Source organism: Vulpes vulpes, chromosome 8 (assembly GCF_048418805.1).
Source record: "Vulpes vulpes isolate BD-2025 chromosome 8, VulVul3, whole genome shotgun sequence".
Lineage (NCBI taxonomy): Eukaryota > Metazoa > Chordata > Mammalia > Carnivora > Canidae > Vulpes > Vulpes vulpes.
In genome coordinates this window covers 109,660,135-109,686,055 of record NC_132787.1, presented here as the reverse complement: position 1 = coordinate 109,686,055, position 25,921 = coordinate 109,660,135, and the positions used below count along the sequence as shown (strand labels likewise).

At 51.3% G+C, this 25,921-nt stretch overlaps 1 protein-coding gene across 1 annotated transcript in view; it reads left to right on the top strand.

The window, feature by feature from the left end:
• Positions 1-25,921, top strand: part of DCDC2C (doublecortin domain containing 2C) — a 91,836-nt gene that overhangs the window by 34,818 nt on the left and 31,097 nt on the right. Inside the window, exons 7-9 of the mRNA XM_072767806.1 lie at positions 5,998-6,124; positions 8,356-8,456; positions 17,026-17,094. Of these exons, the coding sequence (XP_072623907.1) occupies positions 5,998-6,124; positions 8,356-8,456; positions 17,026-17,094 (297 nt within the window). The remainder of the gene's footprint in view (positions 1-5,997; positions 6,125-8,355; positions 8,457-17,025; positions 17,095-25,921) is intronic.

The following is a 25,921-nucleotide window of genomic DNA, read 5'->3' as shown; positions in this document are numbered from 1 at the left end:
GGCCGGAGTCCAGCCTTGGATGAGCCCAACCCCTCGCCCGCCCGTAGCTGCACTGAAGGGGTCAGTGTCGCTGGGGGTGATAATCCGACTGACCCGACTCTTCACCCCGGCTTCCCTGGAAAAGCCATAATGCTTAAAAAAATGCTTTTCTGAATACTTTTTGCTCAATTTTGTCAGGGGTTTTTGCATTGTCTGTTGATAAGTGATAATACTTCTCTTTTCACGTCCTCATCTGGCTTTTGGCGTGAGGGTTTTCCTGAATCGACTCTGTTGTTATTTTGGTAGCTTCCTGAGCTGAATGATCATCTTATTTTCAGTATTTTCAGTTTTCTTTCTCTACGGGTTGCCTTTGGGATTAAGTGTTTGTCAGATGAATGGGCAAGAACCATCGAGAACACAGAACCGATAGATGTGATCCTGCCCTACGGATGCGCTTCATTGCGTGGAGATGGACGACACACGGATTTGTCTCATGGTTAAAAAGTTGGTGTGAGTGAGCCAGTAGGGGCGATGGTTTGTAGGAGGATAATTGGCACGTGGAGATGGGTGAGCGGAGCACGGGTCCTAACGTGGGTCACAGAAGAGGGCAGATTTTCCAGGTGGAGAGAGGGCCCAGGAGATGTGCACAGGACTCCAGCCTCGCAGAGTTTCCTCAGCGGTGTTTTCACGTGTGCCGTGGGTACTGAGCTTGAATGTGGAAACAACACGAGCGGTACAACCGTGGAATCTCCTGCTTCTGTGGTTTGGGAGGCCTCTGAGCTCAGAGGACGGAGCCAGTAGCCCGGGGTCGTCATTACTTGCTTTTGTTAATGCCCCTCATTTCGTTATGTTGTTGTGACGCTGGGTTCCCATAGGAACCATAGGGAGGAATAGTTTTCTTTTCCTTTCGTTAAATATTTGTTCTCCTTGGTCTAAAATTTAAGACATGTTTGTTCTGATATTGTTTGTTTTCTTTGGAAATCTATCACTGGGAAAGTTAACGGGTTTTGATGACGATATTTAACATTAAGGATCCTGAAACAGAATGATCCCAAATATGCATACACTGCATCAGAGACACGAGGTGTTAGTCAACGAAAAATCATCATTGAAAATATTCTGTGACATGAGACAAGCCACGTAACAACAGAGCGAACACACTTTATTCCAGAAAACGGAAAGTCCTAGAAAAGAACGCCTTGATTTTAACAAAGGTTGATGTAAAAATCTCTGCGTTTGTTGTAAAAAAACACCTGTCAAGGTATTTTTACCTTATTTGTTGTTCCTCGTGTAGAGGTCTACGTGATTTGTTGAGCTGAGAATTCGCCCCATGTGAGGAACCCGTACATTTTTGAGGGTGAAAACTGTCCCATGTGCCAGGCTTCTCTGGCTGCAGGAGGCTGGGTTTTAGAATTAGTCACAGCGACCACAGTTTGGTAAGTACGGTTGCTTCTGTATGTGCGTGTGCCAGGCTTTGCACGTGTCTCTCATTAAACTTCTTTGATTTGTTTTCTGTGTGAAATGGGGTGTGTCTTACGTACGTGGCCTCTGACCACTACCGTTGGCACTCGTGTGTGGTTTTGCTGTCATCACGGTGAGCCCGGCTAGAGCGGCTCAATTTGCTGTCTCTCCCACTGAGGTACGCGTGTGGTTGGCACCACACGTGTTGAACGTTGTTGCTGTGCAAAGTCCTCAAGATGATTGAATCGAAGTGAAAAATTATTATATTCCCAGAAAGGTATATAAAGATAGAAGGGCAGTCTGTTATTAGTGGAGTACATTCTTCTTGAATTCCTTATATTTTTGCAAAGAAACAACCACCTCTTTTATGGGACCTGAGAAAGGAAGTTACCATTGGGCAGTGGAAGATACCGGTCAGTCGTGTATTACAGGGGAGCAAGCCATGCCTACATGTAGGAGATGAAAACAGCAGTGAGCACCACGAGTCATATGATTCATGGTGTTTGATTCCGTGAAATGAGAAGGCAGGTAATGGCCAGGAGCACAGGTGTCTGGGTGGCCCTGGATGCGGGAAAGTGGGAGAAGCTGGCGTGGATCCAGGTGTCCGTTAACTTGAGCCAAGACTGTTTAGTCCAATGAAGATGACTGAGTAAACCTATTCTTGTTTCATTATATCAGATCCAGTTTTACAGCAACTCATTTACTGTGATTTTATGTCTATTCAAGGAAGCGCGGCTAATGTAATAAATGTTTAAAACTGTATTATTATTTATTATTATTATTTTTAAAGATTTATTTATTTATTTATTTATTTATTTATTTATTTATGAGAGAGAGAGAGAGAGAGAGAGATAGAGATACAGGAGGAGGGAGAAGCAGGCTCCATGCGGGGAGCCTGACGTGGGACTCGATCCCGGGACTCCAGGATCGCGCCCTGGGCAAAGGCAGGCGCTAAACCGCTGAGCCACCCAGGGATCCCCTAAAACTGCATTCTTATATTAAAATTAATATTTTAATGTGTAAGCCTCTGTAAAATATCAGTAAATAATTAATAAGCTTTGTATTTATATCACATCCATAACCAGAATGTTGATACTGCCTACTTCTCTTTTGGGCATAGAGCGCAAATGTTGGGGAGGGAACAGAAATGAAGACGAGCTAAAACGCTGACAAATCAGAGGTGCCTGTGTGTGTGTGCGCGCACGTGTGTGTGTGCACGTGTGAGAAACAGAGATGCCTACCGTGGGACACTCATGCTTTAATGATCAGGTCTAAACTGTAAAGTGCAGCGTGGAGCAAGTGCCTTGGAACTGACATTTGCAGGCCAGTGACGTCAGGACTGTAGCAGTATCACACAATATCCAAGGCGGGGTTTGTGTCTCCTTTTAGTGGCCTGAAGGTGCAACAGTCTGGTTCAAATGTTAGCAAATGTTGCACTTTAGCAATGCTTAGAGCGGGGGCTGGCTCACTGATGGCAGACCTCGACCCACTTGGAAGCGGGACGGTCACTCTGGAAGCTGGTGGGAGGGTGTGGCCTGGCTCCGAACTTAGCCGGGTGGTTTCTGTTCTTCTAATTCGTCCACGTTACCCCAGGAGGCTGCCTTTCATGTGCCCGAGCAAGACTATCTGTTACAGCAGCATCAGAGTTTAGCTGGATTGGACAGTTTCTCTCCAGAGAAGAATGGTAGTCCCGGGAGCGCTACAGAGAAGTGAGCACAGCGTGCCCCACGTATGTTTCCTGAGGATGTTTGGATGTTTTTAATGGGAGAAACGATGAATGAAATTGAAAAACAGCCCCCGTCACCTTTGCAAGAAGCGCTCGTGCTGATATCAGATTTGGGACTCAGAGCAGGGAGAAGCAGGGACAGGTGACACCTAGAAGTTTCCTTGTGTGGGGAAGACACAGATTCTCTGTTTTCCTGCTCAATCTGATGTTTCCGAGAGCTGCCGTAAGTCTGTGTTGCTCTGACAATAAAGGAGCACGCGGAGTGTCCACTGCACACCACGTGTGTGTATAAAGCTGAAGGCTGCACGCCCTGTCCTCGGGGAGCTCAGGCCAGGGGGGCGCTGGGGGGTGGAAGCTGCAGGTGCGTGGCCACCGGGTGCACGTGTGCCGGGGGTGGGAGTGCAGAGGAGGGCTCCTCCGCTTGGGACACGGCGACGTTGGAGCAGGGCCAGCTGTGCAGGCACATCTGGGACAGCAGGGCAGCATGAGGCTGCGCCTCAGGCGCAGGAAGGAAGGCGGGCAGGCCCGTGTGCAGGATGGGAGCCCCTTCGCCTCCCAGACCCTGCACCCCGCAGCCCTTCCCCTGTCTTTGTTCTTTTCCTACTCTTCCATGTTGCATCTTCCCACTCAGCTCAGGACACCAGCAGAGATTTACTGAGCACCTGCTGGGATTACTCCATAGGGCCCGTATCCGTGTTGTGAGGTCGCTGATTGCCTGGGCCCAGGAATGCAGAGGGCGGCTCCTGGGTTCTGCTGGCGACGTGGGTGGGTGCTCCAGAGACCCAGCACAGGGGCCTGAAGCCAGGGGGGAAGGGAGTTGCAGGTGGAGATGGCTGGATGGTGGGCGGGAAGGCCCGGGCGGTGGTGGGGGGCCTGCGGGGGCTAGGAAGGCGGACGGGCTCCGACTGGACGCTCACGGCGCTGAGCTGAGGCATGCGCACTTCATCCTATGGCTGGGACGCTCCCGTGAGTGTCTGAAAGGCGCAGGGAGAGGAGATTCCAGCGCCGCTCACTTACTCATTGGGCAAGTATTTACTGTGTGCCTACTGTATACCACCCGGCTCCAGGCTCCGGGAATCCGTTATTAGATGAACATCCCTGGTCCCATGAGGCTTCCAGCGTCCTAGTGGTGAGAGGCAAACAGTAAACATCCTAAATGAAGGCTGCCTGCGGGGCTGGGCGACAGGACGAAGGGGAGGAGGGGCCCTGGGTGTGCAGGCCATCGCGGTCCTTGTGGAGACAGACGGGGACAAGCCAGGCCTTGGGCTAAGATGAGACGAGAAGCCACACCAGCCGGCTCCACATTTCACTGGATGTCGTAGGAATAAGGTGCTTTAAAACACTGGTGTTTCCTTTAGGCTCTAGGTAAGGCACGAGATTAAACAAGAAAATCAATTTATTGCACTTGCGGCCGCTCTTCACCCGCCATCGCGCTGGCCCGAGGTTCTGTGTGTGTCGGGCCACCTTCCGGCTGGGTGTGGACCAGCTCATCTTCGTCTCGTCGCCGCCCCAGGGGTGACCGGGCCGGTGGCCAGGCCGCGACGGTCTTGGCTCTCGTGTGTGCTTGGCTTTGTGCCAGTGCTGCTCTTGTGTCCTCGTGAGGGCACCGTGCTGTGTCACCGTCCGTTGACCATTACTTCAGAGGTAACACGTGGTGTCTGTCAGAGGGGCTGAGGATCAGGGAAATGGTTGCGAGAAATAGGCGTCAGCGATGCTCCAGGAGCCCGGCAGGTTATCAGGATCCCTGCCCCCCGCTGCCTGCGAGACATGAGCCACACACACGTACCATGTTCTGTCTCTAAAACCGGTTCTTTTTTTAAAAAAATTATTTCTTTATTCATGACACACACACAGGCAGAGGGAGAAGCAGGCTCCAGGCAGGGAGCCCGATGCGCGACTCGATCCCAGGTCTCTAGGACCAGGCCCTGGGCTGAAGGATGCTGAGCCACCGGGGCTGCCCACTAAAACTGGTTCTGCTGAGATCTTGATTCCTATGCTCTGAGCAGGATTTCAACTTATACAGAAGCCCCTTAAAATGGGTAGAGGGATTTTGCTTGGTTCTTGTGTTTGCTTGTGGGACTGTTCTATGCACCTTAATTTCCGCCAGGAGAAGCTGGCCGGTCGCTTGCATCGTAAATATATTGATGGTACAGGGGGGTGTTTGGTTTGACGTTTCTCGGGTGCCGTGGAGAGCTCAGGAGAAACCTCTACGTATATAGTTCTGCCTACGTTCAGTAAAGATAGAAAACTGGGACGGCGCTTTGTATCATGGGGACAGTTTGTGGGACGGAGCTGGGAGGGCCCCTGGGATGAGCTCACCGTTAGCTCCACTTCCACGGTGACTCCCACGTGCGTGGTCATCTTCCGCTGTCAGTAGATTTTTTTAGACAGCTGAGTTTCCCTTTATCTCAACCCAAAACAAGCCTGCCATGTGCTTAATATCCTTTTATCAGAGATGCCTCGCCTTGCTCAGAGGTCCCAGTGGGAATAGCTTTCTAAGTTGTTGGAAACAGGGATGTTTGTTCCTGAAGCTTCCAGGTGTGTCTAAAACCACACGGGCCTCCTCAGACGCACCTGTGCCCTTTCCAAAGCCGCCCCTCGCTGTGTCAGGCCTTACGGGGGCACCTCCGGAGGTGCTGTCCTCACCCTGGGAGGGGAGTGTTTGTGCCACTTTGCTGCTTTGAGACAAGCGTAAGGGACTGAGGCGTCCGGACGGTGCCGGGAGGGAGGTCTCCTCCGGGCGCCCGAACGAGGCTGGCGCTCGCCCAGGGGTCAGACTCATGGCTCGCCGCTGTTCCTAATGTAGTTTTCATTCTTGGTTTGTGCCTTAGGAGGATTCCCAAGGAAAAGAACCTCATAAATACGACAACATTTCCCGTAAGGAACAGGATTCTGTGTTTTATGCCAAAGAGGGAAAGAAGAAAATGCTGGTAGACTCTTTAATCCCAAACGGCGCAGGTAATGTGGATTTCATCATTTTTAATGGGTGTTCAAAATGCTGCCATTTTAAGAATGTGTTTTTTTTTTGTTTTTTGGGGGGGTCAGTTTCATGCTGCAGGGAGAAGGCTTGTAACTGTCTGATTCTGACACTTGACTTGTGACTTTCTGATTTATTACGAGACCTTCAGCTCCAAGGGCCGTGGTAGTGGGAGGAGGGAAACAAAATCCCGCTGGTGAAGGCGATGGGCTTCTCCAACCAGGAAGCCCTCCCGGGTCAATGCAGGAGTTGCGTCCTCCCCGTGCACATCAGGGCAGGTGCGAGCTCTCCCCTTAAGGGCTGACGACACAGCAAACAACCCGCAAACCAATCAGCCTTTGGAGGGAAATGCAAAAGGAAAATCCGCCTGATTTTTTTTTTTTTTGAGGGTGAGGGACATTTGAAAGATTAGACTTTGGACCTGATTTTATTTATTTTTATTTATTTATTTTTAAAGATTTTATTTATTTGAGAGAGACCAAGAGAGTGAGCAAGCACAGAAGCAGTGGGAGCTGCAGAAGGAGGGGGAGAAGCAGGCTCCTCTTCGGTGCAGGACTCGATCCCGGGACCCCGGGATCATGACCTGAGCTGAAGGCAGACGCTTCACAAACTGAACCACCCAGGCACCCCTGGAGCTGATTTTAAAATGAAATAATTAAAAAAAAAATACTTGTTCCGCTCCTGCTTCTGTTTTGCGGAGCCCTGGCTGGGAGCCGGCCACCTGGGGTCCCTTCAGTGTGTGTCGCAGGTGCTTCGCGGGTGGCTGGTGATGCGGAGCATAGGACCAGGGGAAGGGGGGCTCTGCTTTGCGACTCTGCAGCATCTGACAGTTTGGGGGCGTCATTTTTCTTGAAGACTTCCCCTCCCTGGGTCCTCCCCACACACCGCGGGTCAGGCTTCCTCCTCTTTGTACTCTGATTGTCTCCTAGCTCCCGGGGAGCCCTCTGCTTGCTTCCAGGTGACAGTCTCTACTGTCTCCCTGCGCTTCTCTCCTGCTGCCTGCCCGCTCTGGGCTTTCCTGTCCCAGATGATGGTCCTGTCCCACTGTTCCTGGGGGCCCCATTCGGTGGGGCCTCGGGGGCCTGTGCCACTGTGCCCTGGGGACCCTGTCCTGCTGTGCCCCTGGGTCCCTGTCCCGCAGGGCACCTCTGGAGGCCCCCCCCTCCCGTCCCTCTGTGCCCCGGAGGCCCGGTCCCGCTGTGCCCCAGGCACTGGTCTGGACGGGGGTGGGTGGGTGGGTACTGAGACACCTGTCCTTCCATGGCTCTCCTGCCTGCTGGGCGCAGCTGACACCACGTGCTGATGCAGCCTGACCGCGGCCTGGATGGGCCCAAGACCAGAGCCTGTTGCCCCATAGTTCCCGAAATACTATACTATGTCACCACTGATAGAGAATTTAATCAGCACATATAAAATTTCCTTCTTGGCCAAGCCTGTCCTTCGTGGCTGGGGCGGCCTGGCACGCATCTGACCTTCCCTCCAGGAAGCGGGGTGCTGGGACCCGGGTTCCAACTGCCCTCCCGAGCCTGGGGCCCTCGACTCATTCCTCGTCTACAAACGGGCGCAGTGGGTCCGTCGGAGGCTCTTAAGTTCAAGCACGCAGAGGGGAGCCTGGAAGCGCCGTGGGGACCTGACGGATGCTGCTTCTGCCTCCTCCTTACCTTCACCCCTTCCGCCCAGGACTGCAGGAGGGTCCTTGGGGGGCCGAGGGCCAGGACGGGGGTGGGAAGGACAAGGAGTGGAAAGAATTGGGGTCCCTGCACCCCTGGCCGCCGCGGGTACCTCCTCTGGGCGTTGAGGGAAGGGGCCGGGCTCCTGCTTTTCCTTTTGCCGTCACCTAGTCTCAGGCAGAGGATGAGGCTCTCCAGAGCCCCGGGATTCTGTAAGCACGTGATACACCCGGTGGTAATGCTGATGAGATGGTTTTGGTGTCGGCTCCGGGGACTACGTGACACCGTGCGATTTTAACATCTCGTTTGTCAAAACTCATTTTGTTCATTACTTCAAAATACGTTCTTGAAGTCACCTGGGAGTGACAGAGGTGCACGTGCCCAGACCGTGATTGTGATGTGGGCGGGGTTCTCGGAGTTTCTTTCTGACCTGGGCCCCGGGCAGAGGGAGCCCAGAGGTCGCCGAGACGTGACTTTGGTTTGGGCCAGAAGATGTGCAGTGGGCATTGGCGTGAAAACCTGTTTGTGCTGTTTTTCTCCAGAAGGTGATGTGTACAAAGCCCAGACTCCTAGCACGGAAACCCAGGGAGCGCCGGAAGTCAGAGAAGACAAGGACGTGCAGGTGGAGGTGCCCGTGGACCAGGTGGGTAGCAGCTGCTGCACGACCGTGCCCTCGGCCTTCTTCCTTCGGCTCCGTCAGCCCCGCCTGGCTGCAGTCTCCTCCTCCCCCAGCTCCCAGGCTCGCCCAGGCTCTAGAATGTTCTCTGCCCCCTCTGGTCAGTGGCTGCTCATCCCTCAGGTCCTGCATCACACGTTTTCCTGCCGGCTACTCTCCCTGGTGGGTTCTTCTGCTATGGGGACCGTTATGAATTTGGAGTCCAGCCTAGACTGGTGAGGTCCTGTCAGGTTTGTGACTGCGTAGTCAGCTGTGTTGTCACTTGAGTGCCGTCCGTTTCCCTCACGGTGAGGACGGGGTCGGCCTGCTGTGCTCGCTGCCGTCAGCCTTGTCCCCGGGACGGTGCCTGGCAGGGGAGGCCCTCAGAAACCACTGGCGGGACCACAGGGTGCTGGGATGCGCGGGGCACCAGGTGACGTGGTTGGGGATCGCGGGTCTCCCACTGCTTGGCCATCCGACCCCCACCCCCTCACCTGTGCGGTGGGCATGATGCCCCTGGATGGCTCGTGGGGGGCAAAGTGAGGTCCTGCACGTGTGAGTACCTGGTCCCAGGCCTGGTGCGCCCCCGCCCCACCTCCTTGGGGCTCACAGAGGCATGAGGTGGAGGGAAGTGGGTGAGGCGTGAGGGGGCCGCCCCAGCCTGGACGGGAGCAGAAGCACAGGGGCCTGGTTCCAGCCCGGCTCGGCCCGCGCGCACCCACTGCAGGTGCATCTCTCAGGTCTCTGTCCCCATCCCCTGGTCCTGCAAAGGGCCGGCGGGCCGGGTGGGCTCTGAGATGCGCAGCTTTGTCCCCAGTATCCACCTGAGGGCACTAGAAACACACTTCTTATTTTTTAGTAAGATTTTATTTATTAAGAGAGAGCACGAACGGGGGGGGGGGGGGCAGAGGGCGCAGCAGAGCCCCGCTGAGCAGGGAGCCGGGTGTGGGGCTCGATCCCAGGGCCCTGAGATCATGACCTGAGCCACGGCAGACGCCGCACCGACGGAGCCCCCCCGGCGCCCCAGTGTCCTGTGCAAGGTCCACGTGGGCATCGGAGCTCCGTTTTCCTCCCTCTGACGTGGACTCGGCATCAGTCCTGCACGTGTGGTTAGAGCCCAAGCCCGGGTGACAGCGAGCTTTCCGCTCCTCTTTGGAATATTGCGCGTAATTTTCTCACTTTATTCTATTTTTCTTTCCCGTGGTATATTTTACGAACGAGACAGACCACGTCCGGCCCTGGCCACTTCCTCTGGCATCTGGAGCACTTTCCCCGGGGGTCCCGTTGTGCTCTCTAAATCGCCAGTGATAGCATTTATTCTTTTCCTCGACGTGGCGAGAAATGAGCAGAAGATTCAGTTCTCTCTTAAAACCCAAACTAACCATGTATGTTTATTGCACATTTAAGGATTTTTGTAATAACTAAACGCATTTTCGGCAGTTAGGGTTATACCAGAAATTAGCACCCGGCCCCCCTCCAACGCTGGTTAGGGTCCTCGGGGTGTTCCCATTCTGGGCAGGTTTGCAGCACAAGCGTAGTCCCTCGTGTCACTCAATCTCCATCACTGCGACCGAGAAACGTTCTGGGGGGTTTGCGTCACTAGTGTTTGATTTTCGTGGTATTCGGGGCGGTGTGGTGATGGGGGGGGTCCCCAGAAGGGCGAGTAGTGGGGGGAAGGAGGGGCTCCGGGGGCCGACGGGGCCCTCCTCTGCGGAGGGGGTCAGGAAGGTCAGAGGGAGGAGGAGGCCAGGCCCGGCGGTCAGGAGAGCCGCTGCTGCTGTCTAACCTCGCCTCTCCCACGGGGTGGGGGGTGGGTGACGGTGCCCGGGACTGCCTGGGTGTCAGGGGACGATGTCAAAGCAAGTTCTGCAGCTTTGAAGGACAAGGAGGCCATGGGACTCCCAGCTCGGCTGCCTCATGGGCTTAAAGACGAGAGGCGTGGGGGCTGGGCCAGTGGGGGGTGCGCGTGCACGTGCGTGTGAGCAGAGACACACACCTGCTGCCACCTGCGGGGCTGGAGACGAGTGGCTGGAGGGGCTGAGCGGGCAGTGGGTGCCCGGCACACCTGGAGGTCCACTTACCACCCGCCCCCCCGCCTGCCCCCCCCCCCCCCGGCAGGGGCTCGGCTCAGGCTCTGTAAGTCCCAGGGGACAGACGCAAGAGGGTCCCAAGGGATTGGATAGATGGATGCCCCGCGGGGCAGGTTGAGCTGAAGTTTGTAGACAGACCCGTCCCCGGACCGAGCTCTGCGTCTTTGAGGACAGGACTCCCCGAGGTCACCGCCTTCCCCGTCCGTCCCCCGGGAGACCACGGTGCGCGTTAGCATAGTCGGTGTTTCAGAGAAGTCCTAACATTAGACTAACGTGTAAGCTTTTGGGTTAACGCCGGTTTCCTTCCCCAGGAATGATTTTCCTTCTGGGGCCCCCGTGAAGCACGGTGTAGGCCCTGCCACCATGCAGTGTCCAAGGGGTGGTTTTCTGCCCTGGGGGACGGGGGAAGAAGGTGGTGTTGTGGAGCAGGGCAGCAGGATGTGGCTTGGCGGGTCTCCCGGGTGGGGTCCTCACGCAGGGGACGGACGCTCTGCTACCTGCAGACCTGGTCCGGGTGGGGGTTGGTCAGAGTGGCCCAGCCCGGGTGGGGGTTCACCCCAGAGTGGCCCCCACCCCCAGATAACCACGTCTTTGTCTTGGTTCTGTGTTTGTGTGCTGGTGAGCTCTGGGCACGTGTTGCGGCTGCTGGTTTCCTTGTGGGGGGAGGAAGATGCTCCCACTGATGCCCTTGGGACTTCCCAGCCCGTTAATGAAGGAGGGTCTGGCCTCCGTATTAAACTATTAGCTTATAGTGGTGGCTTTTATAATAACCTGGAGTACTTTGCTCGTGTTTTTGAGGAACTGGTTTTCACCTTGTGGGTGAGCCTGACGATGTCACATGTTACTCTTTTTTTTTTTTTATTCACGAGGGATGCAGAAAGAGAGGCAGAGACACAGGCAGGGGGAAATGCAGGCTCCCTGTGGGGAGCCCGATGTGGGACTGGATCCTGAGACCCTGGGGTCACGTCCCGAGCCGAAGGCAGAGGCTCAACTGCTAGCCACGCAGGTGTCCTGTCACATGTTTTTTCTTATCCCCGGGGAGGAAGATACAATATTGCAAAATATAAGATCCCAGTGAATCCATTTATGAATTTGGAGTCCAGCCTAGACTGGTGAGGGGAACCTCAAGAACTGGGCGTCCCCCAAGCCCGAGGGCGTCGTTGGAGCTGAGCGGCCTCACTTGCAGTCGAGAGCACCAGTTGCCAGCAGAGGACTGGAGGGAGCCTCGGCGAGGGGCGAACGTGCTGGAGGCTGCTCCACTGGCCAGGGCTACATCGCCGCGTGTTGCTGAGCTCCCTCCGCTAGGTGAGGACTCCAAGTTCAAGTCCCGATGAACGGAGAGGGTGGCCTGTCCTTTGCTCCCGCTGAGTGACGTCACGGAATGTCCACCTTTTGTGGTGATGAGCGAGACTCACCCTGTGGCCTCTCATCTTGCCTGTGTTCCAAGGGCTAGAAACTTCCCTGTACTTTTAAGTTGGTTTGAGAATCTCTTGTTGCTGCACAGAGAGGGGAGGACGGGGGAGTCAGAAAGTGGGGCGGGGGTGTCGGGAACAGCGATGAGCAGAGGCCACGGCTGCTCTGAGCATTGCTCCCTGGCAGTCCAGGACGATGGTTGATCGCACGTTTCGACCTGCGTTCTGATTCCTAAAATGTCCTGTTTTTGTGGTCCTGCCTTCCAGTTGTTTTCTTTGTGATTTTTTTAAATAATAAATTTATTTTTTATTGGTGTTCAATTTGCCAACATACAGAATAACCCCCAGTGCTCATCCCGTCAAGTGCCCCCCTCAGTGCCCGTCACCCAGTCACCCCCACCCCCCGCCCTCCTCCCCTTCCACCACCCCTAGTTCGTTTCCCAGAGTTAGGAGTCTTCATGTTCTGTCTCCCTTTCTGATATTTCCTACCCATTTTCTTTGTGAATTACTCACAAAGATCGACGCGTCCTTGCAGCGATGCACACCACTGTTTCTAGCCTCCACCTTCTGTCTCTTGGTTTTCTCCCAATGGAGACGTTTGCAGTTGCTTCGGTAGAGCCTCTTTCTCCTGCTCACGCTGGGCTCCTGGTGGTGAGAGCGCATCCCCAGGCTTTTCTCAACTTGGCGCTGAGATGCTCGTAGAATTCCACGGATGGCCGTCGTCGGCTCATGGGAGAAACGAGGTCGAGGTGCCAGGTCAGCGGCGCTCTTCTCAGTGTCCACGTGATCTCGCTTACGTGTGTCGTCACTGCTAAAGCTTCAGTGTCACCGAACCCTATTAGTCCTGCCAGGTGGCTCCTGACCAAGACGGAAGGCGTAGCGTGTGGGAAACACAATGCAAGGGACGGGGAGAGAGCGCTAGGGTCTGGCACTGGGATGTTACCAAGTGTTACGCTGGATTAATAGTTGGTCTTGACTCACGTTTTCTTTTTTCCTGTGCTATGTTGTTTCCTTTTGAGTTTGTGTTTTTAAGATATTACAAATTATTTCCAATGCTTTTTGTTTCTCTCTAGTTTTATTTTTTTTAAATATTTTATTTATTTGTCCATGAGAGACAGAGAAAGAGGCAGAGCCACAGGCAGAGGGAGAAGCAGGCTCCATGCAGGGAGCCCGATGTGGGACTCGATCCCGGGACCCAGGGTCATGACCTGAGCCAACGGCAGACGCTCAACCACGGAGCCACCCGGGCGTCCCTGTCTCCGGTGTTAATAGCGCACACGGTATCCCCTTGCCGACATTGCTATCAGCAGGCCTTGGGTGGAGGTCTAAAAGAGAAGATGCTCTATCAGCTTTGACTCTCGGGGGAGATAAATTTTTACACCGGCTTCCATTTCAGAGTCGTGAGTTATTATACCCCAATGTTAAGGAAACATTTCTTGGCTCTTATAATTTACACAAAATGTCACCCAGATAGTAACACACTGAGGTTGAAATTCTTCCTTGATTCAAGGTGCGCATTTTTCACAAAAGCAATGTCTTCTGCCAGAGTTAAGGTCACGTTGATTTTTATAAATATCTTAAAAAGACAGAAAAGTGCCTAGAATGGTGGGTTCTCTTTGGCGCAGGACTCTGACTTTGGGTTTTTTCTGGGGGAAGGGAGAGATACTTTAGCATTTTTCACCAATTCCACTCTCCTAGAGCGCCGTTATGTCGTCATTCTCCAGCGGGCGCTGGGCACGTCCAGTGGGTGCTTGGGAAGGGAAATCAGGGGACCGGGCTGGCTCCTGACATCTACTGAAACGTGGTCATTTTCAGAGAGTCCCCCGGGGCCAGTCCCAGCAGAGAGCGGCTTTGCTTAGATTCCCTGTGGCAACCCGAGCAATGCACCTGAACTTTAATTCATTTCACTCCAGAGAAAGAGCTAAGAATGAGACACGAGCTAAAGTAAAACCAAAATAATTTGGATTAATTAGGAGAAGGTCAGTATGCATTTGTATAATCTCCGACTTGTTTAATTAGAAAAGACATAATGGAGCTTTAAGCTTTAAGCTTGTAGGTGCAGGGGGTAGGTCGGATTAGGCTCACTAAGGTCCCTGGGGTGCTCCCTTTAATGAATAAATTAAAAAGCATAATGAGGAGTGTGTCTGTTCGGATGCTTCTGGCTGGAAAGAACAGCAACCCCCGAGAAGCGGCTCACACGCGAGGGACACTTATCTGGAGTCTGGAGGCCCCCTGCGTCATGGGAGCTTGCAGGGTCGGCCGGCCCAGCCGTGTCAGCCCGGGCGGGTCGCTGGCGTCGCTGCACCCGCCTTCCTCTGCACATCGACTTCGGGCCTCAGGCTTGTTTCCTCACGGTCTCAAGACATTGCCTCTGATGTCGGCGGCACGTTGAGACGTGAGGCCTAATGTGACGAATGGAGACCCCACTTCCTTCCCTGTGCCTTTATCAGGTGGTGATAAAGTCATTCCCAGGGGCCCTCCCGAACTCTACCGTGTGTCGGCCTAGTCCTTGCCGTATTTGGGGAGACGCCATGGGCCTCCGGCGGTGTAGACTAACCAGGGTCTGCGTCTGGTGTCTGGAAAGTGGCCTGGGCTCTCCTCAATTATGTGATTTTTCTTTCAGCGAGGGGGCGAGGTAGGGACTGGTTGTGAGCCAGGTGGCTCTGGTGTCTACGCACAAATCTCTCTGCACCTTCCCGTCATCACGATGGAGCTGCCCGTCCTCCTACCTTCTCCTGGGCTTTGGATTCTGTCCCCCCCCCCGAACCCTTCAAGGGTCTGGTGCTCTCAGGTTATTTGTCTCCCCTTTTTTGGGTAGGTCGGACTCCTGGCTGGATGCTATGCATGCTGGAAGCAAGCGGTTATAACCAGAACCGTCCCTCCTTGGCCTCCTTCCTCTGCGAGCAGCTCCGTCTCTCCCAGTCCCTGGAGGGATGGTCCCCCCTCTCCCCAATTCCTCTGTCCTCTCTCCTCTCCTCTCCTCTCCTCTCCTCTCCTCTCCTCTCCTCTCCTCTCCTCTCCTCTCCTCAGCCTCTTCCAGCTTCTGTCCACAGGGACACAGAACCGTTGCTCACTGCCTCATGCCCCAAATCCAACACACTTCTCCGTTCTCAGGGCGCTTGACCTTCCTCCTCCAGCCGACACTTGGGGCCGCTCCCTTTTCCTCAAGCGCCTTCTTCCTTTGGCAAGACCCACCCGGCTCCTGATTTTCCTTCCATCTGTCTGGCCTCTCATTCTTGTTCTCATTCTCATTCTCTTTCTTTTTAAAGTGTTATTTTTTAAGTCCTCTCTACACCCAACTGGAGCTCTAAGTCACGACCTTGAGATTGAGGGTCTCATGCTCTTGCTGCTGAGCTGTCCGGGGGCCCCATTCTCCTTCTCCGTAGGCTTCTGATCCTCCAGTTGGCTTGGAATGTTGGAGGTCAGCATGGGTCAGGGCAGGGCAATGTTCTTCTCGCTCTAGGTCATCTCCCCAGATAGAAAACTCTGTCGGGCGGCGCCACTCTCTCTGCAGGTCTCTTTTCTGGGCTCCAGATGCAAATGCACACACATGCACACACATCCAGAGACACATACACATGTACATACACACACATCCAGACATAACACACACACACACATCTCCACACACACATCCAGAGACACATATTTACATCTATAAACACACACCCAGAGACACATACACATGCATCTAGATGAACACACACGTACATCTTTTGTAGATCCAGACACATACACACCTCTACACGCACATCCACACAGCCATGCACCCACATCTCCACACACACACATACTGTGAACTGACATCACCTGTTGGATGTTCCAAGATACTGAAGTTCACAGTGAGAATGAACACGTGTCCTTCCACACCGTCTGCACACCTTGCTCTCTTCCCGTCAGGGGGTATATGACGCCCGTCCATCCAGTAAGACAAAGAGAAACATAGAGATATTCCTGAGACTGATCGTTTCACCTCCTCCATATCCAGACCACCTCAACGCCTGCAAGTGTGACCTCCTAGATACGTCTGGAATCGACCATCCTGACTACCGCCATCCACTGGCTAAATTACTGTGATCTCTCTTTCTCCACTGTCCAACCACCCCTGAAACCCCTCAAACTCAGTGCTTCCTCCTGCAGCAGGGCTTCCACGTGCCCTTGCCTTTATCTGGAATATTCTTTCTTTGCCTTTTTATGTATTTTTTTTATCCCTCATATTTCAAGTTGTAGTCACACCAGAGCGTATGTTAAACCCTGGTACATCCTATTAGCTCCACGTATCTCTCTTACAAAGCATATCACAGTCGAGGTTTTATACTTACTTGTGCGACTCAATTAACATTCGTCTCCCCATATGAGTGAGCTTCTTGGGGGCCACGTTGGCTCGCATTCCTGTCGTTGTTGTATGCCAGCCCGCAGGGGACGTGAGGCGTGTGCACTTGCTGCGCCCACTCTGACTGGTACAGAACTACGATGGAAGTAGCCCCTAGGGGGGCCCTTTCTTTCTTAGCCACAGAACCACATGGCTTTCATCTGGCGGAGAAGCTCCAGGGCACCAGTTACACGGAGCTCACTGCTCTTAGCCAGTGCCATGAAACCAGGAGCATGATATGCGAGGATGTGAGCGGCACCACTGTGTGTGGAGCGGGACCACCCAGGCGGTGGCGGGCGGGTCTCGAACACAGGGAAAGAGGACACTGGTTGGGGTCCTCAGGAGCAGACGGAGGATCACGGGCATTTATTACCTGCAGGCCGGAGGCATCTGGAGGGATGAGCCACTCCTATTTACATGAAAGGGGTTTCTAGTGTTCCTCCTTAAAGGTTTCCCCGACAATTTTGTTAAATAGGTTAGCATTTCATAAGTGGAACAAAAGGTAAAAAGGCAGACACAGTTTTGGGTTTGAAGTAACCACCGTGGAAAAGCCGGTGGTATTTTCAGCTCTGTCCACAGAAGTGGTTCACAGAGTTGCACTATTTCTCCGCCCTTTGCTCCTTCATGGGGTTTGACATAGCTTGACTCCCACTAAATCCAAACGTGGTGTGTTTTCTCTCTAGACACCAGCTGAGATAGTTAAGGAAGATGAAGAGTTCCACGATAACCCCCCTGATCTTGAAAGCGACAAGGTGAGCCAATTCTACTTTTATTTTGAGTTTAATGGTGTGGGCCGAAGGCACCTCCTTATTCCTTTTTAACACGTTGGGTGGAGCTCACGTTTGATGAAGAAAGAATCTAAAAGTCCAGTCCATTCCAGAATAGAGATGAGCATGGAATTAGAAACATAGCATGTTCCCAGGCAGGCTGTGCCTTAGATCTGGTCTCTCGGGTGCCAGAAATTACGTGAGTAATTTTAATGGCTTCTATACTTATCCCAGTTACGTTTTACTGTGTTCCCAGTCACAGACTTAAAACTGTTTTAACAACAACTTTGAAGATATATTTTTAGAGGGAGGAGTCTCAAGGTGACTAGCAGCAGGTGTGTAGGTACGTAGGCGTCTGTGGACACCATGGTCATCCTGCTTTGTGGGGTGTACGTGTTGTGTAAACAGTCTTCTTGTGGGACAAAGCAGGACGTGGACGGCGCAGGCTCCATAGATGGCAGCATGAGCCAGGCGGGGGGAACCCTGGCTGCGGGTGTCTGTGTCCGGGTGCTGCTCCTCTCCCCGTCCAGATGCTGAAGATGTGCCGTTCAAGCAGGGAGCGTGTTCCTGTGGTCCTCTATGAGGTCACGTGTATCGGGGAAACAAAATTTACTTTGCTTTGATCTTATTTTTTTTTTTTTTTGAGGAATATCTGGCATTTAGAGCTGATTAACATATCCACCACAGGTAGTTACCATTTCCATTTTTTTCTTTAACATGGGGGGAACGTTTAAGACAAAATTTACTTTATGTAATTCACGTGGGTAAGATAGATTTTTGAGAATTTGTTTTGAAAATTCCATCTCTAGATTTTTTTTTTCAGAGTAGTTTCTTGTTAAATTTTTTTTTTTTGAGAGAAAGAGCGTGCAAATGCAAGTGGGAGATGGTGTGGAGGGGCAGAGGGAGAGAGAGAGAATCTTAAGCAGACTCTGTGCTGAGTGCAGAGCACCACCCTGAGATCATGACCTGCGCCGAAATCAAGTCAGGTGCTCAACGGACTGAGCCTCCAGCCACCCCTCTCGTTTTAAATTTTTTTGGCTCCAGGCAGGGGGTTGTATAGTAGGTCTGGGGTATCACATCTGAGTCCATTCTAATGCCAAAGCCTCCAGAACTACCAGTAAACCTGGGGATATGGGATGGCCTTACGAGCCGTCCTTCCGCACTCTTCAACCTGCCGGGCGGCCTCCTAGTTCCCACATTCAAGAACAGAGGCAGGTGAGCCCGGGGGGCCGCCGGGATGGGCTGGAGCCACTCGGCACTGTCTCCGGCTTCTCGCCCACCTTGGGAGGGGCATTTGTGGGAAGGGAGGTCTGTTTGGGTTTTTCCAACATCAGTGGCATTTATGATCTGAAACAGATGGTCAAAGGGATCGAGCTTTCAAACAATTCTCCTTCCTTATATTCTTCCATAGTTTTGACTGGGAGGCGGATTTCAGTGAAAGCATACGGTGTGTATCTAGATGGCCGGCAAGACTTTCAACTGAGGAGGAAAGAGAATGTTTAGTTGCTTTGGTGTCAGAGCGTGAGACTGGGTTCTGGGAGTCAGAGGAATGTCTGTCCTGCAGCGTCAGGTGAAGGGGTGTGGAAATCACCTGTTTGCACTGGGGGCATAGCGGAGAAGGGCACTAATGTGTGTCAGTTTTTATTTTATTAGAAAGAGGGCACAGACGTCGTGATGACATTGAGTTCGCGCTACGCCTGAGCACCTTGCGTGGACTGGCCATGGGACTTTGCCATCCTTGCCTTATTGACTCTTTATGTAAATCGACTCGGGCCGCTGGGAGTTTGTGGGTGTTAGTAACTTGACATCAATCAGTAGGTTTAATTTCTTAGAGTGAATCAGAGTGTCTTTCTTAATGCAGGATAGGAATAATGGCAAACCTGAGCATCTAGTTTTTATTTTTATTTTATTTATTTTTAAAAGATTTTATTTATTTATTCATGAGAGACACAGAGGCAGAGCCACAGGCAGAGGGAGAAGCAGGCTCCATGCAGGGGGCCCGATGTGGGACTCAATCCTGGGTCTCTAGGATCATGCCCTGGGCTGAAGGTGGTGCTAAACTGCTGAGCCCCCCAGGGATCCCCTCACCTAGTTTTTAAACATCCGGGTTTGCAATCTCAGCTTCTGGGGAAAGGTGGTGATATGGAGCAACGGCAAGACATGAGGGGGGCAGGGAGGGCATAGGGAGCTGGGGGTTTGCTCTGCTGGGCACTGTGCTTGGCCCTGCTGCCCGGGCTGCCTCACCTCACGTACACTCCTCACCTGGGTGTCAGCACCCAACTTTGTCGACCTAGAAGCAATGAGACAGGAGAGAGCTTGAGTAACCCACCACCACCGTACAGTCAGGAAGAGGGGGGGTTTGCATTTGAACTCAGTTCTGAACAATCCAGGGCTGTGCTTTCTGTCTGCACGGTGAGCTCTACTACTCGTGCCTGATGTCTCAGGACAGCCGGTTACTGTGTCAGGCTCCAGGTATGTCCCTTGTGATGCTAAGTGTTGTGTTACTCCTGTCCAGGAGTGTTTACTTCTATGAGGTCCACACCACTCCATCTTTGCTTCTTGTGTGACCGAAATAGAACTTTGTGGGTGTTTTTCATTATTGACATGAAAATCTAGCCCGTGTTTTTGAGGCAAGAAGGAGAGCAAGCATCTTACGTGTAATGTAACAGCTGGTAATAATAATAAAGTAATAATTAACGCTTCCTGGCTGTTGGCCACAGTGATCCGTATCTGCTCTCAGTGAACTATAGTTTTTTTTTTTTTTTAAGACTATTTATTTATTTGAGAGAGAGAGAAATCACGAGCAGGAGGAGAGTGGCAGAGGGAGAAGCAGACTCTCCGCTGAGCAGAAAGCCTGATACAGGACTTGATCCCGGGGCCCTGAGATGATGACCTGAGCTGAGGGCCGGAGCCACCCAGTAGCCCCAGGGAACTGCAGTTTTATTTTGTGTTTCATTTCCCTGTTGATTTGAAAAATGAGTCATGTGATATTTATTAGACACTGACTATATTAGGGTTTTTTTTTTTTTTTTGGTGTGTTATCTCCTCCTTCCCCTTAAATTGTGAAATCCTTAGGGAGCCGAGCACATGCCTTGGCGCATCCCGTGTCCCTCACAGTGTCTGGGACAGTGCCTTCTACACAGTAGGCGTCCCATAAATGTTTGTGGATTTGCTTTGAGCTACCAATGGCTAAGGTACTTAAACTTAAGTATATAATCCCTGGGGTAAAATGAAAATCACCTTGCAAGGTTGTAAGAGAGCATGTGATTGTGAACATCATTTAAAAAATATGTATCTCTGCTTTTTGATAAGGGTGTCTGTTATCACCTAAAATTTTTTTTGTGGTGAAATATATGTATATGTAAAGCAGAAAACTTGCCATTTTAGCCATTTTTCAGTGTATAATTCAGTGGCACTAGGTCCCTTTGCCGTGTTGCGCTGCCATCAGCACCGTCTATGTGCAAATGTCTCACTGTCCCAAGCAGAAACTCTGTGCACTGAGCTCAGACTCCTCATCGCCTCCCCTCTGCTGCCACTAGAACAATCTGGGGCCGGAGGAGCTACGTCCGTGTAGGTGTCAGGACGAGATGCTCGCCACCAGCCCAGGGAATTGGACACGTGTCTTATTTTGTCCTTATGCACGTTACTGGCACAGAAGTGGGTGAAACCAAGAGCAGAGGTAGAAAATAGAGCCGTGCTTTCACCCGACACTCCCTCCTCGGGATGCTTCGACGACGCTGATTCTACAGCGGTGACGGCCCTACTGTATCTGACGCTTCAGTCATACGTTCACCTTAACACGGACCATCATCGTTCATTAGCTCATTTGAAAAGCTCTTCTGTGAACTGATGGAAATGATGTGTGTATACATCTTACCTGTGTCACATTGTGTGCACGGCACCCTCTGTGAACTGACCTGGGTGCTTGAGAACTCTCCGAATCCAATATCCCACAATATACACATTGATAACACCAAATAGAAACAGGTGGGATCACTCTTAGGGCCCCCCGGGGCTCTGGCCGCCAGCGGGAAGCACAGGTGCCGCACAAACAGCAGGTGGACCCGCACGCACGTCCAAGGAGTGAAGACCCCAGAGAAGATAACGTGTCCTGTTTTGTATAAAGTACTTAACTAGAAGTGCGTGAAAATGCAGAATTTAGAGTAGGAGAGGTGTGGGGCCAGGAGCGGGGCAGGACATGGGAGGAGGGAAGCTGCCGAGGGCCTCCTTACCAACCGGGAAGGCAAGGGCGACAGGAGGGTAAGTTGTTTGACACTTATCCTGCTTGCAGAGAGTTGATTACGTATTTTTTTAATAATAGGAAAAAGAAGATGAAAGTCCTTATGAAGATAATGAAGGAAAGGTTTGTCCAACCAGTTCTGTAATTTTTGTGTTTAGTGTTCTGAAGACCTCACGAGATGCCCAAATCTCACCAGATGCTTTTTAAGGAATGCAACTTTGGGCCCCGGCCATCAGGCTCAGGGTGAGCGTGTCAGCGTGGGAGGGCACAGGAGGAGGATGGGCTCCCCACAGCCGCACCACTCACAGCCCCCGGGAAGGTGTGGCTCTGGCTGGACAGCTGGCCCCATGTGGCAGGCAGGGACACGTCCATCTCCATGGTCCTGCCCTCCCGGTGGTAGCTCCGTCCTACACAGAATCAGCCTCACTGGTGGGGCACCTGGCTGGGGTGGCTCAGTCAGTTAGGCGTCTAACTCTTGATCTCAGCTCAGGCCTTGACCTCAGGGTCATGAGTTCAAGCCCCGCGTCGGGCTCCGTGCTGAGGGTGGCACCTACTTAAAAAGGCTCACTGTTATTTGTTAGATGATTAAGTGGCCATAATGATTTTTGTCTGAGTATGCAAGATTTTACTTATTCCTTAGTTCACTTAGCTTCCTCATCGCTCCTTGAGGAACTTGGGCCATAAATACTAATATTGGGGAAGGCACCTGGGATTTGACATGAGATCCACCTGCACTGGAATGCCCCGTCCGTCGCTTCCCGCCACGTGAACCTTGGCATAACCCCGTAGGAGATCAGAGCCTCAGTCTCTTCCTCTGAAGTTTGTTTGATGGTTTATTTATCAGCCAAATTAACCCCCAGGATTAGAGATGCTATGTACGAAGTTTGCTCGATGTTATGATTTTTATTTATGATCTCAGAGATAACTGAATTGTAAAAGCATCATGACAGCAGCGGGGGCGGGGTATGCACATGAGCTGCAGAACCTGCTGCCGGTGCACCTGTCGCGTGCGGAGGCGCGTGCGGCCACCTGAAAGCGCGGTGTTCCCGTCCCAGCTCTGCCGCAGACTCGAGAGGTGCCCCTTGTGTAGTGAGTTCTCCTCTCTGCGTTCAATAACCCAATCAGCAGTTACATTGCACATTTATGGGTGTACTTGCCTCCCAGGAATCGATCGAGACCATGGGTTTGAAAGTTCTTGAAAAGAGCACCATATCTGTGTTTGTAATATTTTAAGAAAAGTGTGTTTCAGTTGGAAACTAGACACTTGGCTGTTCCCACTCGTAACCCTCCCGTTAAAATCAGCATCATCAATTTTCTTATCTCGAATTCCATCCCCTGGAATCCCAGCCAGCAGCGCGTGTGCACTTTGCGGGGAGAGGGCAATGGGTGGGTGATCAGCGCGATGTCCCCATAAGCTCAGACAACACCCTCTCAGGCTTCAGGGCCGGGTAATTCTTTGGAAAATACATCATTTGCTTGGCATACGTGTTCCTTGCTCTTTTAGTCTGAAAGTGTTGATAAACATGAAGGACTGAAGGGGGACAAACTCTGGACACACGGAAACTGTGTCTGGGGTGCAGTTTCCTGCCCCGAGGCTCAGCTGCCTTAGGTGCAAAATTGGGGAAAGCGTCCAACCTGTGACGTCCGTACAGAGATTAGACATATCCATAAAGTGCCTTCTCCAGAGGGTGGGGAGTAAATTATAGGGATGATTATTCTCTCTAATGGTGGTGCCTACCACAGGCTCAGGTCCTTTAGGAGGAGGAATTCCATTTTATTTATATTTTCATTTTTCTTTTTCTTTGTCTAAAAATTATTTGAGAGAAAGACAGAGAGAGGGAAGGGGGAAGAGCAGAGGGAGAGGGAGAGAATCTCAAGCAGACTCCACACACAAAGCGAGGCTTGATCTCACGACCCTGAGATTGTGACCTGAACTGAAATCAAGAGTCGGACACTTAACAGCCTGAGCCACAGGGCACCCCTATATTATCATTTTTTCTTAGCACCAGGCACACACAGTGCCTTACTCATTGTTGGCGTTATTTTGTGAAATTGAATTTCACAGGTTTAAAAATTAAGAACACTTTATCAAATTATGAAAAATAATATTTATTATAGAATTATAAATACAGATGAGAATAGTAAAAACCCTGAATTCTTCTGCTTAGAATCTGTCTTCGCTTTTGTGTATGTTCTTAAGGGCTATTTTCCATTAATTTTTTTCCATGGTGTGTTAAAGGGATCTTGACTTTGCTGATAATAAAAAAACTAATCAATATTAGTAGAATCAATATTTAGGATACTTTTGGTATTTTAAGGTTTTTCTTGGTATACTTCAGAATGTTGATTTCATTTATTGGAAATAGATTTAAACGTTTTTGATCAGAGATGCCACTCACATTAAGAAAAACCCCCATCAACTAGCAAGACAACACATGGATCATGCATATGTGGAGTTCTGCAGAGTAGTGTTACAGGTTTTGCTTTGGGCATCATCTGTTTTGACCCTTTGATCTCATATCAGGATCAAAAGAGACCATTCCATTTCTCTTTTACTGGAATAAATATCCCATTGATTTCTCACAAGGTTTATTTTGTTACTGTGGTGAAAACTTGAGAGGCTTACGAAAACAGAAGGAAGACTTTACCCAGTGATAACATTTAAAAATGCAAAATGAGACAGAAGCCATGAATCCAGGGGTTGAATTATTCCATCGTGTCTTTGATAGTAACTCTGAAATGTGCCAAAGAACTTTTGGAATGCCCCACTTGTGCATTTTGGTGGTTTTGTCTAGGTTTTCATTTTAGGATAGAACACGTGCACCTCACTTCTGGTTCAGAAGACAGATTTCCATAGTGAACGTTCCAGGCGCAGAGTAAGGAAGATGATGAAATGATAATTGCGACACTTTTTTTTTCCTCAAAGACTTCAAATACCAAGCATAAAGTGATTGATGAGCGTGCTACCAGTAGGAAAAAGTACCTTGAAGTAAGATTTTTGGCATAGGTACTCATCAATTTATAAAATGGTCTATCACCTTTTAGGGTTTTACGACACTGTTATGTATGATGAGATCAAGCCCAAGTTCCTCCAAATGCATGGTGATGGCAACTGTGGACCATACCTCAGATCTGTGTTAAATGCCATCAGTGTGACAGGAAAATAGCAGGTTTTGTCTGATTTTGAAGCATTTATATTGTAGCCCATTGGAAAAACAAGAAAAATGGTATCACGCAACATACGAATAGAACTTAACGTCTGTTAGTTATTAAACTTATTCCTTGAGATACATGTAGACTTTTATATATCTGTCACCTGTTCTAATAAAATCTTGACGTCTATAAACGGAAACAATTAGAATGTAAATGAACACCGAGAATCTGCCATCCCGTCTTGGAGTTGGCGATGAGGCGTTGAGAATCATTCTGCGGGCAGGTCATCTGCCGTTGGCTAACGTGAGAGCGCATCTCTGAGTGGCAGGTCTTGTGTCTTCTGCACAAAGAGGTTGTGCAGAAGCGATGTTGCTCGTGCCGGCAGTGGGGAGGAGCAGGACCCAGGTGAGGGACGGCAGCGGCGATGGTCAGAGGATGCCTGGCTGTGCAGGTGTGAGGCCCTCGGTGGGGTGCAGGCGCGGTGTTGAGGCCTGAGCCCCACCCTCCCCTGCAGCAGAGGGCTGGCCCCGCTTCCCCTGAAGGAACGTTGTGCCGTGTGGCACCAGATTCTCACGCTTGACCTCTGAGCCTAGGTGTCTGGCCCGACTCCAGTCTCTCTCCAGTGCTGATCTTTATTTGGTTCGCCTGTCACCTCTTCCAAGACGTGTTTGAACCGCCCCTCTGGTCACTTCTTACTGTTCTCTGCTTTTAGCGACTGTGCTGGCTATTGTCATAGGTCCCTGCCCCCAATCCCTCCCAGTTATTCTGTGTGTGCTTTCGGATTTTCAGCAACTCCCTGTTCTGTGCCTTTTGTTCATTTTTCCCTACTGAACAGTCCGCCCCTTGGCTGGGGGTGTAGCTTTATTAATAAAGGAAGCTTTATTGCTTCCCTTCCTTACCCACCAGGAGCACAGCTTGTTCGAAAAATTCTTCACCAAATGGGGCTAGAATCTGGCAGGAGAAAGAGGCAGGGATTGGGCCCTCTCCACACTTCCAATCTTCAGTGCTTAGGTTGTTGAAAAAGTTGGAGATTTCAAAACACAATATGAATTTGAGTGAAGTCATAAGAAAATTGAAAAAAAAAATAGAGCAAAACAGTGGGTAGTTTTGATACCATAGTTATGGAATAGGAGTTATGTGTCATTGGCAAATGCTGTGGGCTCATTTTCTTAAAAAAAAAAAAAAAGAGTCATGTTCCGTTTTGTTTTCTGGTTTTCTTGTCGTCATGACTCCACCCCAAATCATGCTGTGCTGAGACATTCATTCATTGAGTATCAAGTCTCATAGGAAGAGGGGTTTGAAGGAAACAGGCACTTCCCCACCTTACAAGCTCGCCCGCCCTAAGTGGGGTCGCCGAGGCTGGAAATGGTGGTCCTCGTGGCTGACAAGATCAGACAAGAAGACTGAGTAGTTGATGTG